At 36.9% G+C, this 14,842-nt stretch overlaps 1 protein-coding gene across 1 annotated transcript; it reads right to left on the reverse strand.

Annotated features, from left to right (window-relative positions):
• Positions 1-235: 235 nt before the first annotated feature.
• Positions 236-5,280, reverse strand: LOC133295968 (uncharacterized). Its single transcript, XM_061494910.1, has 15 exons — positions 5,057-5,280; positions 4,863-4,947; positions 4,253-4,735; positions 3,888-4,056; positions 3,642-3,794; positions 3,210-3,304; positions 2,946-3,037; positions 2,446-2,516; positions 2,225-2,360; positions 1,644-1,703; positions 1,467-1,552; positions 1,307-1,383; positions 1,152-1,222; positions 474-531; positions 236-382 (listed from the first exon to the last, which is right to left on the reverse strand). The coding sequence occupies exons 1-15, from the start codon at positions 5,278-5,280 to the stop codon at positions 236-238; spliced, it is 2,007 nt and encodes a 668-aa protein (XP_061350894.1).
• Between the last annotated feature and the right edge of the window lie 9,562 nt (positions 5,281-14,842).

Here is a 14,842-nt window from a genome sequence, read left to right on the forward strand (position 1 = left end):
GTATTGTCCATGTATCCATTTCAGATCCATCTCTTCCTTCTCATCGCCCCATGTGGAAACACAAACCTCCTCCGTCAACAGTACTTTTAAAACAATCAACTTTTAGTTTTATTTACCTATTACCTATATCTATAGCAAATCAACAGGCAGTAGCCAAGAGAAAAATAGCTTGATATTAATCTATCAGAAAAGCAAAGACAGTGGAAGAATAAAGAGAAAAGGAAAGAAAATGAATCTAGTTCACGGTACTCTTCTCTTCCTGGGGGTTGTCATGTCCCCTTCTGAAAACAGCATAATAATTGTCCAATTCAAGCTGCTCCACTATCTTCTGTGTCATCCGCAGGTAGGAAGAGTGTCCCTCTATAAGTTGTGTCACATCAACCTGCAAAGCAACAAAAGAAGATAGCACCTTCGAACAATATATCATTGCTAAGTAAACAGTTGAATATAGCATAGGATGGAAAAGAGCTTACATTCTCAATCCCGGGAAGATCAACAGGTTGGATTCCAGCTAATCCTTGAGAAAGTAAACTGTGGATGGGAAAATATGTCAAAATATATTTTGATCGGGAGGGGAAGCGGAAAAAAAGGAGAGGAGATGGAGAGACTTCTATTGTGATTCATTTTTGCTTTCTAGAGAGTGAAAAATGGATGGAAGATCATGAATTTCCAGTTTCATGCTCTCAGACAAGGGGGTAGACTGAAAATGAGTTATATATTGTTTCACAATTTTGATGTAACAACCAAGGGTAAGGTAATTTTAGATTTCTACAGGCTTATTTTCAGCTCAATAAGGCAAACTAATCACGTGGAGCAATTGGCACCTAATCGAAAGCAGAATCGTTTGGGATTCTCCAGTAGATATAGTAATAACAGAAAGGAATCAAAGGATTATATCAATTTGAACAAGGATAGAAAATCCTCGATATCTAAAGATTCAACGATTAAATTAGAATAGCAGATTTGGCTGTTAGTAGATACATTTTAACCAAGCATCTTAATAACCTCTGCCGGTAACGTCATAAGAATCTATTACTACCATTCAGTGACAAATACAATATTGTCCTTGTTCTAATTTCAGATATAATAAGATTTAGTCAAATATTCAACATTTTGCCAGCGTGACTTGACATCATATAGGTTGCCAATACCTGGCACGAAAAGTTATACCAAGTGTCCAGTCATTCGCAGAGTAAGCGTTCACAAACCTTCCAGCCACCATCTACGTAGTAGCAGGATCATTAAATACTTAAAAAAAGTTAATGAATGGAGAATTAAAAATTGATTGTAGAGAACTTTCAGGTACCTTTCTCGCTGCCTCCCAGTTTTCGTCTCTAATTGAGATGGGTGCTCCAAGGAAAACAACCCTTTCCACTAGCCCAGCTGTAGAGGTTAACAAAGTGTGAAGATTTTATAAACCAGATTCCGATATTTATGAAAACCAAGAGGCGACGGTTCCTGATTACCGTTGTCTCCTTTGGATTCAGCCAAACATTGGAGACACTTGAAAATAACACGGGCTCCCAATGAAAAACCTACTAGTGTCACAGGCCTGGACCATAAATAGAAAGCTACGAAACATATTGGATTATACATTGAGGCAAGCTTATCATCAACCTTTCGGAATCACATTAGATGGTCACCTGTTTCCTTGCAAGCCTTTCAGCAACACTTCAGCAAGCACGTTACCAGCCTTGTCTGATCTGCTCAAACAAAGAGGAAAGCCAGGCTAAATATAATGTAAAAAAATTAAATGGTCATAAGAGATGATTCACTCCAAGATACTAAGGACCATCTTCCTGTGCCCCCTACAGAAAAAACAATCAACAGAAGCCACACCTTTAAATTGTTTATGCTTTCCACGGCCAAGAAAAAATTATCAACATAAACAGGGAAGAGGAATTCATTTGCACTGAAGTGTAAAATGGAATCTTTGGTAACATTATAGGTATTTATTTATTTTAAGTTAATAGATCAGGATGGATAAATCAAGGTGATGAAATAAAACAGAGTAGATCAATGGATACAGACTCATCAAGTCCATAATATCAAGTTAATAGATCGCAAGTACTGCTAGAAGCCTAGAACTGGAAACTCAGAGCAACCCATCATTTATCCTTGGAAGAAATTTTTGTCTCCATGTGTTTGCTGCTTTAAACAGCCATCATAGCCTTTTTATCATGAATATAACATGGGTACTACAACCAAGTACTGCACTTATTACCTGTCCACTGCAATTGCCCATTTGCTGTCTATAAGATCAAATGTAGTAACTAAAGTTGCTGGCCATGCTAGTGCTGCCACGAGTGAGCTTAATACTGTCAGCATGGCGCCATCTTTCATCAACTCAATCGCAATTCCTACAATATTAACCATCAAATACTTTCAGTTTGAATATGTCAAATATCTTAGTACTCTAACAGACACAGGGTTCAATGAAACTACTTGAAGTAAGCCAGTCCTGGATGGCAGTGCTCAGTGCAATCAAATTTTTAGACTCATATTGGAGCACATACCTATGCACACAGGTTGTTAGTATAAAGCAGTAGAAATTGAGAATGCAACTTTAGACTGAAAGCAGACTAGGTTTGAATCCCTCAAATATAACATTTAGTAAAATTAATAATTAATTAGAGGAAATTTATTGGCTACAGAAGGACATCGTATGCTTTAAGACTTGGGAGCAATTACATATTCTTCTACAGTAGCATAAGTCGTTTCCTGAAAATAATCAATTAAAGATGAGAAATAAATTTTTTAACATAATAGAAACTAATGAAACAACAAGTTGATTAAATTATCAAACGGCATGAAACAATTTGACTTCTGCACGAGCCTTGCTCACAAAAACATATGTTAAAGGTGTATCTCAAAACAGCATTTATACTATACAGTAACAAAAATTCTACAAAATAATTAGTTTAAAAGGAATAATTTTTCCTTACCTCTCCATGTTATCATTTTGACCTTCCCAAGGTTCCACAAAATCTTTCTCCTCAAATGCAAGCCCAGAAATGGAGATTCTGACAGCTAGATGCTGAAAATTGAAAAGGGAGGTTTTCCTTCAAATTTCAACAACTATATTAGTGTAATTCTCAATTAAGTATAAGGTCCTGCTGGGTTCATCATCAAGTCATGCGCCACCAAACCCCTGAAACTCCTAATAGTCCACAAAAATCTATGTAATATAATGACATTTTGGAACTTACGCCTTGATGAATGCCTCCAACTTCTTTCAACTCAAATTCCTCAAGACTTCCAATTCTTGTAGCCATCTTACTACCAGTAAGTCCAGCTCCAGCAGCTGAAATATAAAAGAAGCAAGTCACTGAGCTTTTATCCATACAATGGATAACTGTCAAAGTCCCTCACGCCACAGATAGATAGAGATAGAGAGAGAGAGAAGAAAAAGATTTTAGTGAACAGGGCTGCTTAGCACTGGAACATAGGTTCTTTAATGAAAGTCAATAAAAGAGTTGATATATGCCAGAGTGCTTTCTCTGTATAAATTTATGGCCATAGAATACTTAATCTATAAAAACAAGCTAGAAGCAGATGTAGGTTGTAGATACATTTCTAGGTGTTTTATTGGTGGTGAATGCTTTCACGACATATGTGAACCAAAATTTATTCATCCACACCTCCAAATGATGCAGCAACAGCTATAGATCCAGCAGCAGATCCTGTAGCAGTTGCTGCAGCAGCAAATCCACCAGCTCCAATGGCAGGAATAATACTGCCCAATGTAGGAGCCAAAGCACCCAATCCATGGGCAATTGCCGGGGCAGCCAAGCCTGTCAAAACATTTCAACACTTAAGATATTGATATACTATCTCACCCTTGGGATAGATAAAGATACTTGTAAGTTAGATATGCAGATTTATACCGCCAGTTATAGCCATTAAGGTTCCTCCAGTTACAGCAGCTGCTCCTATGATACCTCCACGCTTCCATTTATCCCAGTCGGTTTCTGCAACTATAGATTCTTCTTCCTTGGCACCTTCTTTACTCACTGAATCCATAAAAGAAAAAGCAACCATAGCCTCCATTGCTTCCTGCAAAATATTATGAAAGTAAACTTCTAGCAATGGAGTGCCGCCCAATAATCACTTTGTTAAAACCACCAAACCATACACATACTGGTATCTGCACCACATCATTAAGGAGAGAATTTTATTTTTTTTTCTATGAAGATTCACACATCACAAATATAGTGTTTAAAATGCATGCAGGTGTCCCAAGCACACAGACCATTTCATTCCATTTGACACCAAGCCATAAAGCAAGCAACCGCAGCGCCACACGGTGACGAGCATCATAGCCCTGCCTTGACTGACAGTGCTTCTTGTCAACCTCAGCAGTATCTGATACGCAAGCTGAAAGAAGTGAGTAAAGAACTGTCACTTTCCTCTGGTAACTGATAAGGGTTGCCTCCTCTAAAGGTTGCTCAAATGTTGCATTTTCAAGTGCAGTGGAAGCTTGTTTTTCTGGAGGCAGCAAAGCTGAGCTGTCCATGGTTTCACAATGAGGCTCAGCAGCCACAGCAGAGGATTTTATCCCTATAGCACATGAATCATCTTGACTTCCAGTTTTCTGCTCATGGCCTACGCATGAAGAATCAGTACTAGCATTCATGCTCTCAGTTGTAGCATCAACTGCTTTGGTCAATGCGGCTTGTTTATCCAATCTTTCCGAAGAAGTTGCATTGCCTTCCTCTGACAGTAATTTCAAGAACTGGAATGAAATAACTATCCTTTGAGCATTTTATTTTAGAAGAATTAAAAGAAGCAATTCGCAACCCCGTGAATCAAATTTAATCTAATGTATAGAAAATGAAAACGGAAAAGAATGAACAACATACAGCTCCTAGGTGATGCCTGAATTGGGAAGACGAACCCGCAGTTTCCTTTAGGCCATGCCAGGCTTGGTCATCCACTCCGAGGAACCTGTTAACTTTTATAAACTGATCATTGAATTTTATTTTTATTTATTTTTAAATCGCAACAGAAAATCAAGATCCTTACAGCATTAACTTTGTTGCGTTAAATTGAATACCTAAAAACAGGCCAAAGCAAACCAGAATTCTCGTGAATCCAAAGCTCGGGATTGTCTGAAACAGAAGCAGCATCGGCGTTGCTCGGAGCATCACCACCATCACCGCTGCGAGGAGTTTCCGGAGACCGACCTTGATGGATTTGAGACTGGTGAAGCGCCAGAGCAAACAGAGCAGCTGCTGCGTATCTTTGAGTAGGCAACAAGATCGATGAGGTTTCCTCCATCACTCTATTCGAACTAAAAGCAACTATATCTAAAACTAAAAGGCATTAACTGATATGAAATTTGAACGCAATTTTGAAGCGGGGAAATGTTGTTCTGACGAAAAGGAAAACCTAGGGTTGATCGTTCTTTTTGGGTATGGGATCAAAATGAAAAACCGACCACTGCCTTTACTTGTTCAAACTTCAAATTCGCACCGGCTTTGACGAATGAATAAAACGAAACGGCTATTTCCTCTCGCGCAAGCGGGAAACGCATGTTGCTCGCCGTGACTTGAGCACGCGAAAACCATGTGAACGACTCTCGTCTTATTTAATAATAATTATTATTATTATTATTATTATTTCTATTATTATGATGGGACAGGTGAATAACTTACATTTTTTTTCTACCTTTGTCCATCTCTCTTCAATATCGCTAGATCAAAATTTCAATAGAAGAGAAAAATGAAAAATATAATTAGAATTCTGATTTAACGGTATTGAAGGATGGTAAGCAGAAAAATAATAAGTAAAATAACTTATCATGTCGTGATTCGAAGTTTATTGTTATGCTAAAAAAGGTGTAATGTTTTTCAGAAATTATGCCAAAATAATAAAAAAAAAATTTCGGTAAACATAATATTATTATTTGGAGGAAGGTTATACTTACAACTTTTTTTTTTACAACCTCTTACAACCATATATCATAACCGTTGATTTCCGCCAATCAACGGTTGTCATTTATTATGAATTAATAATTAATTAATGAGTTTAATTTGCGGAAATCATAACCGTTGATTGACAGAAATCTACGGTTATGATATATGGTTATAAGAGGTTGTAAAAAAAAAATATTGTAACTATAACTTCTCCCTACTATTTGTTATCAAGACACCATGTGTCGATCGCAGGACAATTTTTTCCAAGTTTTTATATTTTTATATTTTTTCAATTTGTTACTAACAAAGTCTCATGGGTTTTTAACCTAAGAAATGTGAATTTCATAAAAAATCACTTATTTAGTTCATTGATCAAATGTTTTATCGGACTAATGTAGAAAGATGTATTTCACGTGGTTACGCGTTTAGTCGCGGCACACCTGACACATGCGTGTTTCTAACTATGGCGTGATTATGTCACGGAACGCGTGTCTGAACATGACATATTTTGGTATTGTGCTGGTCAGACTTGTTCGAAACGCGCGCCTGAAACAGATGTGTTCAGACGCGCACTAGGTACAGACGTGTTCAGACTTCTCAAAAATATGCATTTGGTACAGACGTGTTCAGACACGTTCCTGGTACATACGTGTTTAGATTTGTCAGGTGCGCGATTAAACGTATAGCCACCTGAAACATGTCTTCCTGCACTAGTCCAGTAAAATATTTAATCAACGAACTAAACAAATGAATTTTTTTAAAATTCGCATTTCTTATATGAAAAACCCAAGTCTCATTGGGACTAACAGCTAAGAGGGAATTAAGGAAACATTCCTTAATTATGCTAATCCTACTACGGTAGCAATGGATCAACAATTGGACCTCCAATGCTCCTGAGAGGCCCAAAAGTCCACTCCTACCAGGTAACTCATCTATAAATAAGGGGTTAAACCAATAAGGTACACACGCTCTAAACTCTCTCTCTTAGCTTGTCACTGTGCACACACCACACGCCTTGACTATGTCGTTATATTCTTATGCACAGTGATCCGCTTATCTTTAAGGTACCTCTCCTATAGGTACCTGAGGGAAGGCAAACAGATGCTATGTTAACATACCAATCTCTGATTGGACATATCGATCTATCAGACCGTAACAGTCAGGTGCGCGATTAAACGTATAGCCACCTAAAATACGTCTTCCTGCATTAGTTCATTAGTCCAGTAAAATATTTGATCAACCAACTAAACAAATGAATTTTTTTAAAATTCGCATTTATTATATGAAAAACCCAAGTCTCATTAATGGGTCTAGCAATACACTATTCATCACGTGGTGCAGCGATAAAAATTCGTTGACAGACACAACAAGATAGACCGAAAGATTCGCTGCTTTGGGATTTTTTTTTGGTACTGCCTTAGCACCTAATTTGGTGCATCTTCCTTTTATATAAAGAAATTTTTATCTCATTTCAAGCCAAATATTTTTTATTATTTTCCTTTAAGTCCTCATTTTTTTGTTTCTTTTTTGGAAAGATATATCATATATATCCGTAGCACAAAAAAATATCTCAATGCTTTGCTTAGCAGTTAACCATAATTTACCCTGATATATCACATCATATAATATTATTGGATTTACTATTAATTATGGAACATGGTATCCAGGATTGCAAAACAATTAATCAATCATGTGTATTTTTTGAAAATATTTCAATAAATTTATTGTTTTGTGATTAGTTCGATTCAGAATAAATCTCAAGATTAAGATAATATTAAGAAAGATTGAATATATACTTTCACACTCACCTGCTCAATTTCCTGACGTCAAATGAACTACCACAATTTGATATCGTCCGTTAGTTATACATTAATTAATTACATGAGATATTCTAAAAAAGTGGCAATCCGTAGTTGATTAAATCTTCGGACTCCGAATATTAATTGATCCACTTTCTTGAATTTCAAGAATCAATTTTTATTTGCACTTTTTATATAAAAGCTTATCAAATTCAAAAATTCAATTCACTGTATATTTGTAGAGCAATGCCAGACATCATGCACAAATGGTTTGCTACGAATCCATTTTTATGTGTCAGTTTATGAATTGTTTTCATAAGATTCATCATTACAAATAGGTTCACTTTTTCTGCGGTTATTGCAGATAAATTATCTGCAGTAAGCGTAATACGAAGTTGTTTTGGGACGGAAATCACGGTGTTTTTGTAATTTTAATTTATTTCAAGATTATAATAGTCTTTATATTTATACTTTTTTAAGATTTCAATAGCAAAACGACGTCGTTTCGAAAATAAATACAGATAATTTATCTGCATTAACTGCAGAAACATTTTTCCCTTACAAATATTAGCATAAATAGATAGTTTTAAACATTAGTTGGCGCTTTCTTCGTGGACTATTAATTGCTATTTTCTTGGGATATTTTATATAATAAATGAACTTGGCCTTACTCTTATCAAGCAATAAATTAATGCAGTATTCTCCAAATCTTTTGTGTTACTCAGTACTCTGCTTTATAATTAAGAGTAAACTTTGGATGCTCTCTAATGTAGCAAAAATGAGAAATGTATTCTTTTTGTTAAAAATTCGGATAATGTAAAAATTTTATATCTATCTCTCTCTTCACATGTATTAAGTGATCAGTGGAAATGGATCCTCTGTTGTGAGAAAAAACATGACATGGTCATGTGAGAAGATCACAATCATACAAAGTTAAATCAATGATTATGATTTTTTAACTACTTATTTTACTATTTTTTTTCTCTCTCCTCTTTTATTATCATTGATCCACCTTTGTATGGTTATGATTTCTCACTTTACCATGTCATGTGATTTTTCACATCAGACAATCCGGATCCGTGATCAGTAGAGTCTAATTATCATTAGTAAAGAAAGATATAGATATAAAATTTCATATGATACTCTCATGTAAAATTTATTCGCGGAAGTGCTATGTTGGGCAGGATTTTATTTGTGACAAATTGAAAATAAGTTTTGGTCTAAAAAGTGAAGGTGTTTCGCGATGTGTTAGTTTGGGAAAATGGGGTAATGTTTCAGCCGCTGAGTCTCTCGTGCTTCAGTTAATGTTTAGAACTAGAAGAGATGGATACAAAAGGTCAAACATCCCTCTGATGACGAGTGAGCATTGGATTAAACTTGAAAGGACATACTCCAAGTAGCCCTTAAACTTTGCTTCATGTGCATCCCCTCACACTTTAGGAACATGAAATAACCCAATGAAATTTGTTGTGATAGGTGAATGTTCAAGCATACATGGTGTGCACAATGATAGGATAATTTTATTTTTAGAGTAAAACACCATTTTTAGTCCCTGTCAATATCTACGAAGTCCTTTTTAGTCCCTGGCAATAAAAAAGAACCAAATTGGTCCCTGAAATTACAAAAAAAGGGGCCATGTTAGTCCTTATGTCAACTCCCAAATATGTAGAATGACCCTTTTTTTGTACTTTCAGGGACCAATTTGGTCTTTTTTTATTGCCAGGGACTGAAAAGGACTTCGTAGATATTGCTCTTACCAGAGTCATCAAATTCTGGCCCAACGGATCCAGGCCCAACGCATCCCACACAAAACAACTTCCGAGTTTCACATGACACTAAGCCACGTGGGACCAATCATAATAGACAAACAGTTAGTTGATTTACAAGAACGATTTTCTCAAGGAGATGTGTTTCGTATATCAGATTTGCTGGAAGAAGCTTTTCGTCTGAATCAAGGAGACAGATCTGTCACTGACTACTACACACATCTCAAAACGGTATGGGATGAATTAGATAACCTTAAACCTCTTCCTAATTGTGTCTGTGCAGTTCCATGTGTATGTGGAGCTATCACAAGGATGAGGGAATATCGTGAACAAGAACAAGTTATACGATTTTTAAGAGGATTGAATGAGCAATTTGCTTCTGTAAGATCTCAAATCATGTTGATAAGTCCACTGCCAAACATAAATAGATCTTTTTCACTTTTTTCTCAACAAGAAAGACAGTTCAAATTGGACAGTCATGTCACTGATACAAGTCAGTCATCGATTTTCCATGTGACAAATACACCATCAAGCTATCGAAGAGGAAATCCTAGTTATGGAGGAAGGTTCACTGGTAGAGGACGTGGTAGAAACTTTGGTGGTAGATCTCAAACCAACCGCATATGCACTCACTGTGGGAGAAGCAATCATACAGTTGAAACATGTTATCAACTACATGGCTTCCCACCAGGTTACCGTACAAATAATAGAACTCCTAATACGAATGTTGCAAGCACAGATCCACAGAATTTTCAATCAGAAGTTGCAGTTTCCTCAAGGTCAGAACCTTATATGCACATGACCAGAAATGAGTACCAACAATTAACGGAACTTTTACAAAAGTCTCCTTCCAATGGTCTTGATAATGCTCCTGCAACAGCGCATGTAAGCAATGTGGTTCAAATTTCCAGCATGAACACAGCAGAAAGGAAAGAACTAACAGGTAGCCCAAATATTCAATGGATAGTGGACACAGGTGCAACAGATCACATTGCACATTCCATTTCTGATTTTTTTCAATTCATACCATCACTCCTTTACCAGTAATCCTTCCAAGTGGTTCTCACATTTATGCTCATTATTCAGGCACCATACGTTTAACACCTACTTTAATTCTTCATGATGTCCTTTATATTCCACAATTCCATGTCAACCTGATTTCTGTATCAAAACTTGTCACAACCATTAACTGCACACTCACCTTTGATGCTGAATTGTGCTTCATTAAACAGATGCCATCACAGAGGACGATTGGTACAGCTGAAAGGAGAAATGGGTTATACATGATAATCAATAAAGATCCTCAGCATTCAAGTAAGGCAGATAGCAGCTGTGGAACTATAACAAGCAATGTAGATGAATCTCTTCTATGGCATAGAAGATTGGGACATCTCTCAAAGGATGTACTGCACAAAATGTCTTTGTGTTTTCCTTTTATTCCTTCCATACATGTAACCCCGTGTGATATATGTCATTTAGCAAAGCAACGAAAGCTTCCTTTCAGTTCCAGTGAGACTAAAACCAGTAAAGTGTTTGATTTGGTGCATACAGACATCTGGGGTCCTTTTTCAACTACATCAATAAATGGTCATCGTTTCTTTCTTACTGTTGTTGATGACTACTCACGTTTTACATGGATTTTTCTTATGAAGAGCAAGAGTGAAACTAGACAGCATATTCATAACTTTGTAGCCTTTGTTGAAACACAATTCAACACTTCCATTAAGTCAATCCGAAGTGATAATGGAATTGAGTTTGCAATGAATGATTTTTACAAGAAAAAGGGAATTGTCCATCAAACCAGTTGTGTTGAGACTCCACAACAGAATGGTTTAGTAGAACGTAAGCACCAACATTTATTAAATATAGCTCGTGCCCTTTTATTTCAAGCTAACCTGCCACTCACGTTCTGGGGTTATGCCATTCTTCATGCTGCACATATTATCAACCTTTTATGTTCACCTCTTCTGGCCAATCAGACACCTTATCACAGATTATATGAACTGCCTCCATTGTTGGTACACCTACGGGTTTTTGGCTGTTTATGCTATGCTTCAACCTTACTCTCTCATCGCACCAAATTCACTCCTCGAGCTCGCAAAGCAGTGTACTTGGGATTCAAGGAAGGAACAAAAGGGTACATCTTATATGATCTCACCTCTAGAGAAATTTTCATCTCAAGGAATGTGGTTTTCTATGAAACACACTTTCCATATCAACAGATCCATACCACGCATCCCACACATTCAAATCCATATGAAACAAGCCATTTGAATGACCCTCTTTATGACACATTTCTTCCCTACACACAGCCATCACACCATATACCAGATGTCAACATTTCTCCCATTCCAACACAAACCCATGTCCCATCACCCATCCCACATAACACAAACTACCTACCACATAACACAACCAACCTACCACATTTCCTACCCCCCCTTTCTGATTCCAACACCTTACCCAACATCAATGACACGCAACCTGATTCAGGTTTTGACCATACCACCTCACAACCATCAACCTTAGATCATGCCACCTCATCCAACATCAATGACACAAATATCACAGATGGCAATCTTCGCCGCTCATCACGGGTTCGGGTGCCTCCAAATTATCTTGTTGATTATCATGTTGGCCTCTCCACAGCTTCCGAGAGTCCTCCAAGTCATTCCACATTCCCCACAAGGTATCCCCTATCCAATTTTATTTCATATGATACTTGTACACCATCTTACCATCACTTTTGTTTGACCTCTTCATCCCACATTGAACCACGCACATATATACAAGCTGCCAAATCCACACATTGGCAGCAAGCAATGGAAAAAGAATTACATGCTTTGAAACTGAACCATACTTGGGTGATGGTACCACTACCTGCTGGAAAACAAACAATTGGGTCCAAATGGGTTTTTAAGATTAAATATCAAGCCAATGGATCTATTGAAAGGTACAAGGCAAGATTAGTTGCCAAGGGCTTTACACAACAAGAGGGAGTCGATTATTTTGATACATTCTCCCCAGTTGCTAAGCTAACTTCCGTACGCACACTGCTTACCATAGCCTCTGCCAAAGGCTGGTTCCTTGAACAGTTGGATGTAGATAATGCATTTCTACACGGAGACCTCAATGAAGAGGTTTACATGGATCCTCCCCCTGGCCTCTCTTCCTCTGGCAATCTTGTTTGCAAGCTCCAGAAGTCATTATATGGGCTTAAACAAGCCAGTCGTCAATGGCATGCAAAGTTATCTTCTGCTCTTCTGTCCTTGGGTTACATTCAAGCTCAGGCAGATCATTCTATGTTCACACTCAGAACTGACACTTCTTTCACAGTGCTTCTGATTTATGTTGATGATGTTGTGTTATCTGGTAACTGCATGACTGAAATACAGCGGGTTAAAGACTATCTTCATGCTCATTTTCGCATTAAGGATCTTGGCAAGCTACGCTATTTTCTTGGTCTAGAAATTGCACGTTCCAAATCTGGCATACTTCTTAACCAACGAAAATATGTGTTGGAATTACTGACAGATGCTGGACTTTTGGCTGCGAAACCTGTCTCCACTCCCATAGTACCAGCTTCGTCTACCACTCAAATACAAAGTTCTCCCTTATTAGATCCTTCAGTCTATCGTCGTTTAATTGGAAGACTTTTATACTTAACTACAACCAGGCCAGACATTGCGTACGCTGTTCATCATTTGAGTCAGTTTGTTGCCTCTCCATGTGCTCATAACCTTACCGCTACTCACCGGGTTTTACGATACTTGAAAAATGCCCCAGCCACTGGGCTATTCTATCCATCTCATGGTTCCTTGTCTATAAGAGCATTTGCTGATTCTGATTGGGCATCTTGTCCTCTCACCCGTAAGTCTGTTACAGGCTTTTGTGTTTTCATAGGAGATTCCTTAGTGTCTTGGCGTTCGAAAAAGCAGACAACTATCTCCCGCTCATCTTCAGAAGCAGAGTACAGAGCTCTAGCTAGTCTATCTTGTGAATTACAATGGTTCCAACATCTTTTCCAAGACCTTGGTTTATCATGGCACACTGCCTCAATCTATTGTGACAACCAGTCAACTATGTATCTTGCTCACAATGCCACCTTCCATGAACGCTCCAAACATATCGACATTGATTGTCATGTTACTCGAGACAAGATACGTTCTGGTCTAGTTCGACTCCTTCCTGTATCTTCAGCTCATCAAATCGCAGATGTATTTACCAAGCCACTCCACTCCTCCATGTTCCTTTCCAATATTTCCAAGCTGGGACTGGTGAATATACTCAGTCCAGCTTGCAGGGGGCTCTTACCAGAGTCATCAAATTCTGGCCCAACGGATCCAGGCCCAACGCATCCCACACAAAACAACTTCCGAGTTTCACATGACACTAAGCCACGTGGGACCAATCATAATAGACAAACAGTTAGTTGTTGAGTTTGTTATGGTTTGTTAGTCAGTTAGGATCTGTTAATTAGTGCTGTAGCTTCCTTCATGCCTTACATTGTAATATAAATAGTGACATGCGATTCATTGAAATGAATTAATGAGAATGAGGAACTTTTCCAATTCTACAATTGCCAGGGACTATAAATGGTGTTTACTCTTATTTTTATTTTTATAAATGACATCTTATTTTTTATTATTTATTATAAGTTATGCTCATTTAATAGAATAAAATATACTAGTATTTTTTTTTGGTTAATAAATATACTTGTATTTTAATTATTACCTAACCTGACTCATCACAAGTTAAGCTTACTGGGTTGGTCCTTTTCAATCAATAACGGAAACGAACTATTTCTTAATTTTCTTGTTATCTTTACTAATCTTTAGGGTGAAGTTATTGAAATTTATAGTATATGAATCTTGATGAGAGAGAGTAATTGTAATTTTCTTTTTTATTTCCCTTAATGTCTTATAAAATTCTGTGGTTGATTCAAAATTCCAAATGCAATATACCGTTTATGTTCTTTGTAATATAGAACTGACTGCAATCTCGGAAAAAAATATTTGCTATATTAAAATCTTAGAGTTGTCACGAGAGCATTTTCGCTAATCACAACCCTCAACAAGAAGAATAAACCTCAAAACTATACTTATAAGAATATCAAAATAAAGAATAAAAAAGACACAATATTCTTAAGAATCTTAATCACGATTGGTTTAAAAATTAATAACATATTAAACAGTTCAATAAACACATACCAGATTAGAGGGGGGAAATGTAATTATTGTTTTAATAATGAAAATACTGTACAAGATTGAACGTTGATTCAATGATATGGTTTTTTGAAGGACATGCTTGATACTATATATATTATTCTTATTTAAAATAATGCAAGTACATCATTATT

Source organism: Gastrolobium bilobum, unplaced genomic scaffold (genome assembly GCF_033153095.1).
Source record: "Gastrolobium bilobum isolate Gb01-03AN ecotype WA unplaced genomic scaffold, APGP_CSIRO_Gbil_v1 utg2195, whole genome shotgun sequence".
Taxonomy (NCBI): domain Eukaryota; kingdom Viridiplantae; phylum Streptophyta; class Magnoliopsida; order Fabales; family Fabaceae; genus Gastrolobium; species Gastrolobium bilobum.

Coding starts and splice junctions, on each gene's coding strand:
- LOC133295968 (XM_061494910.1), bottom strand. CDS start 5,280: ATGGAGGAAACCTCATCGATCTTGTTGCCTACTCAAAGATACGCAGCA. Junction 4,736..4,862: donor TCAGGCATCACCTAGGAGCT/GTATGTTGTTCA, acceptor ATTTCATTCCAG/TTCTTGAAATTACTGTCAGA. Junction 2,361..2,445: donor CCAGGACTGGCTTACTTCAA/GTAGTTTCATTG, acceptor TTAATATTGTAG/GAATTGCGATTGAGTTGATG.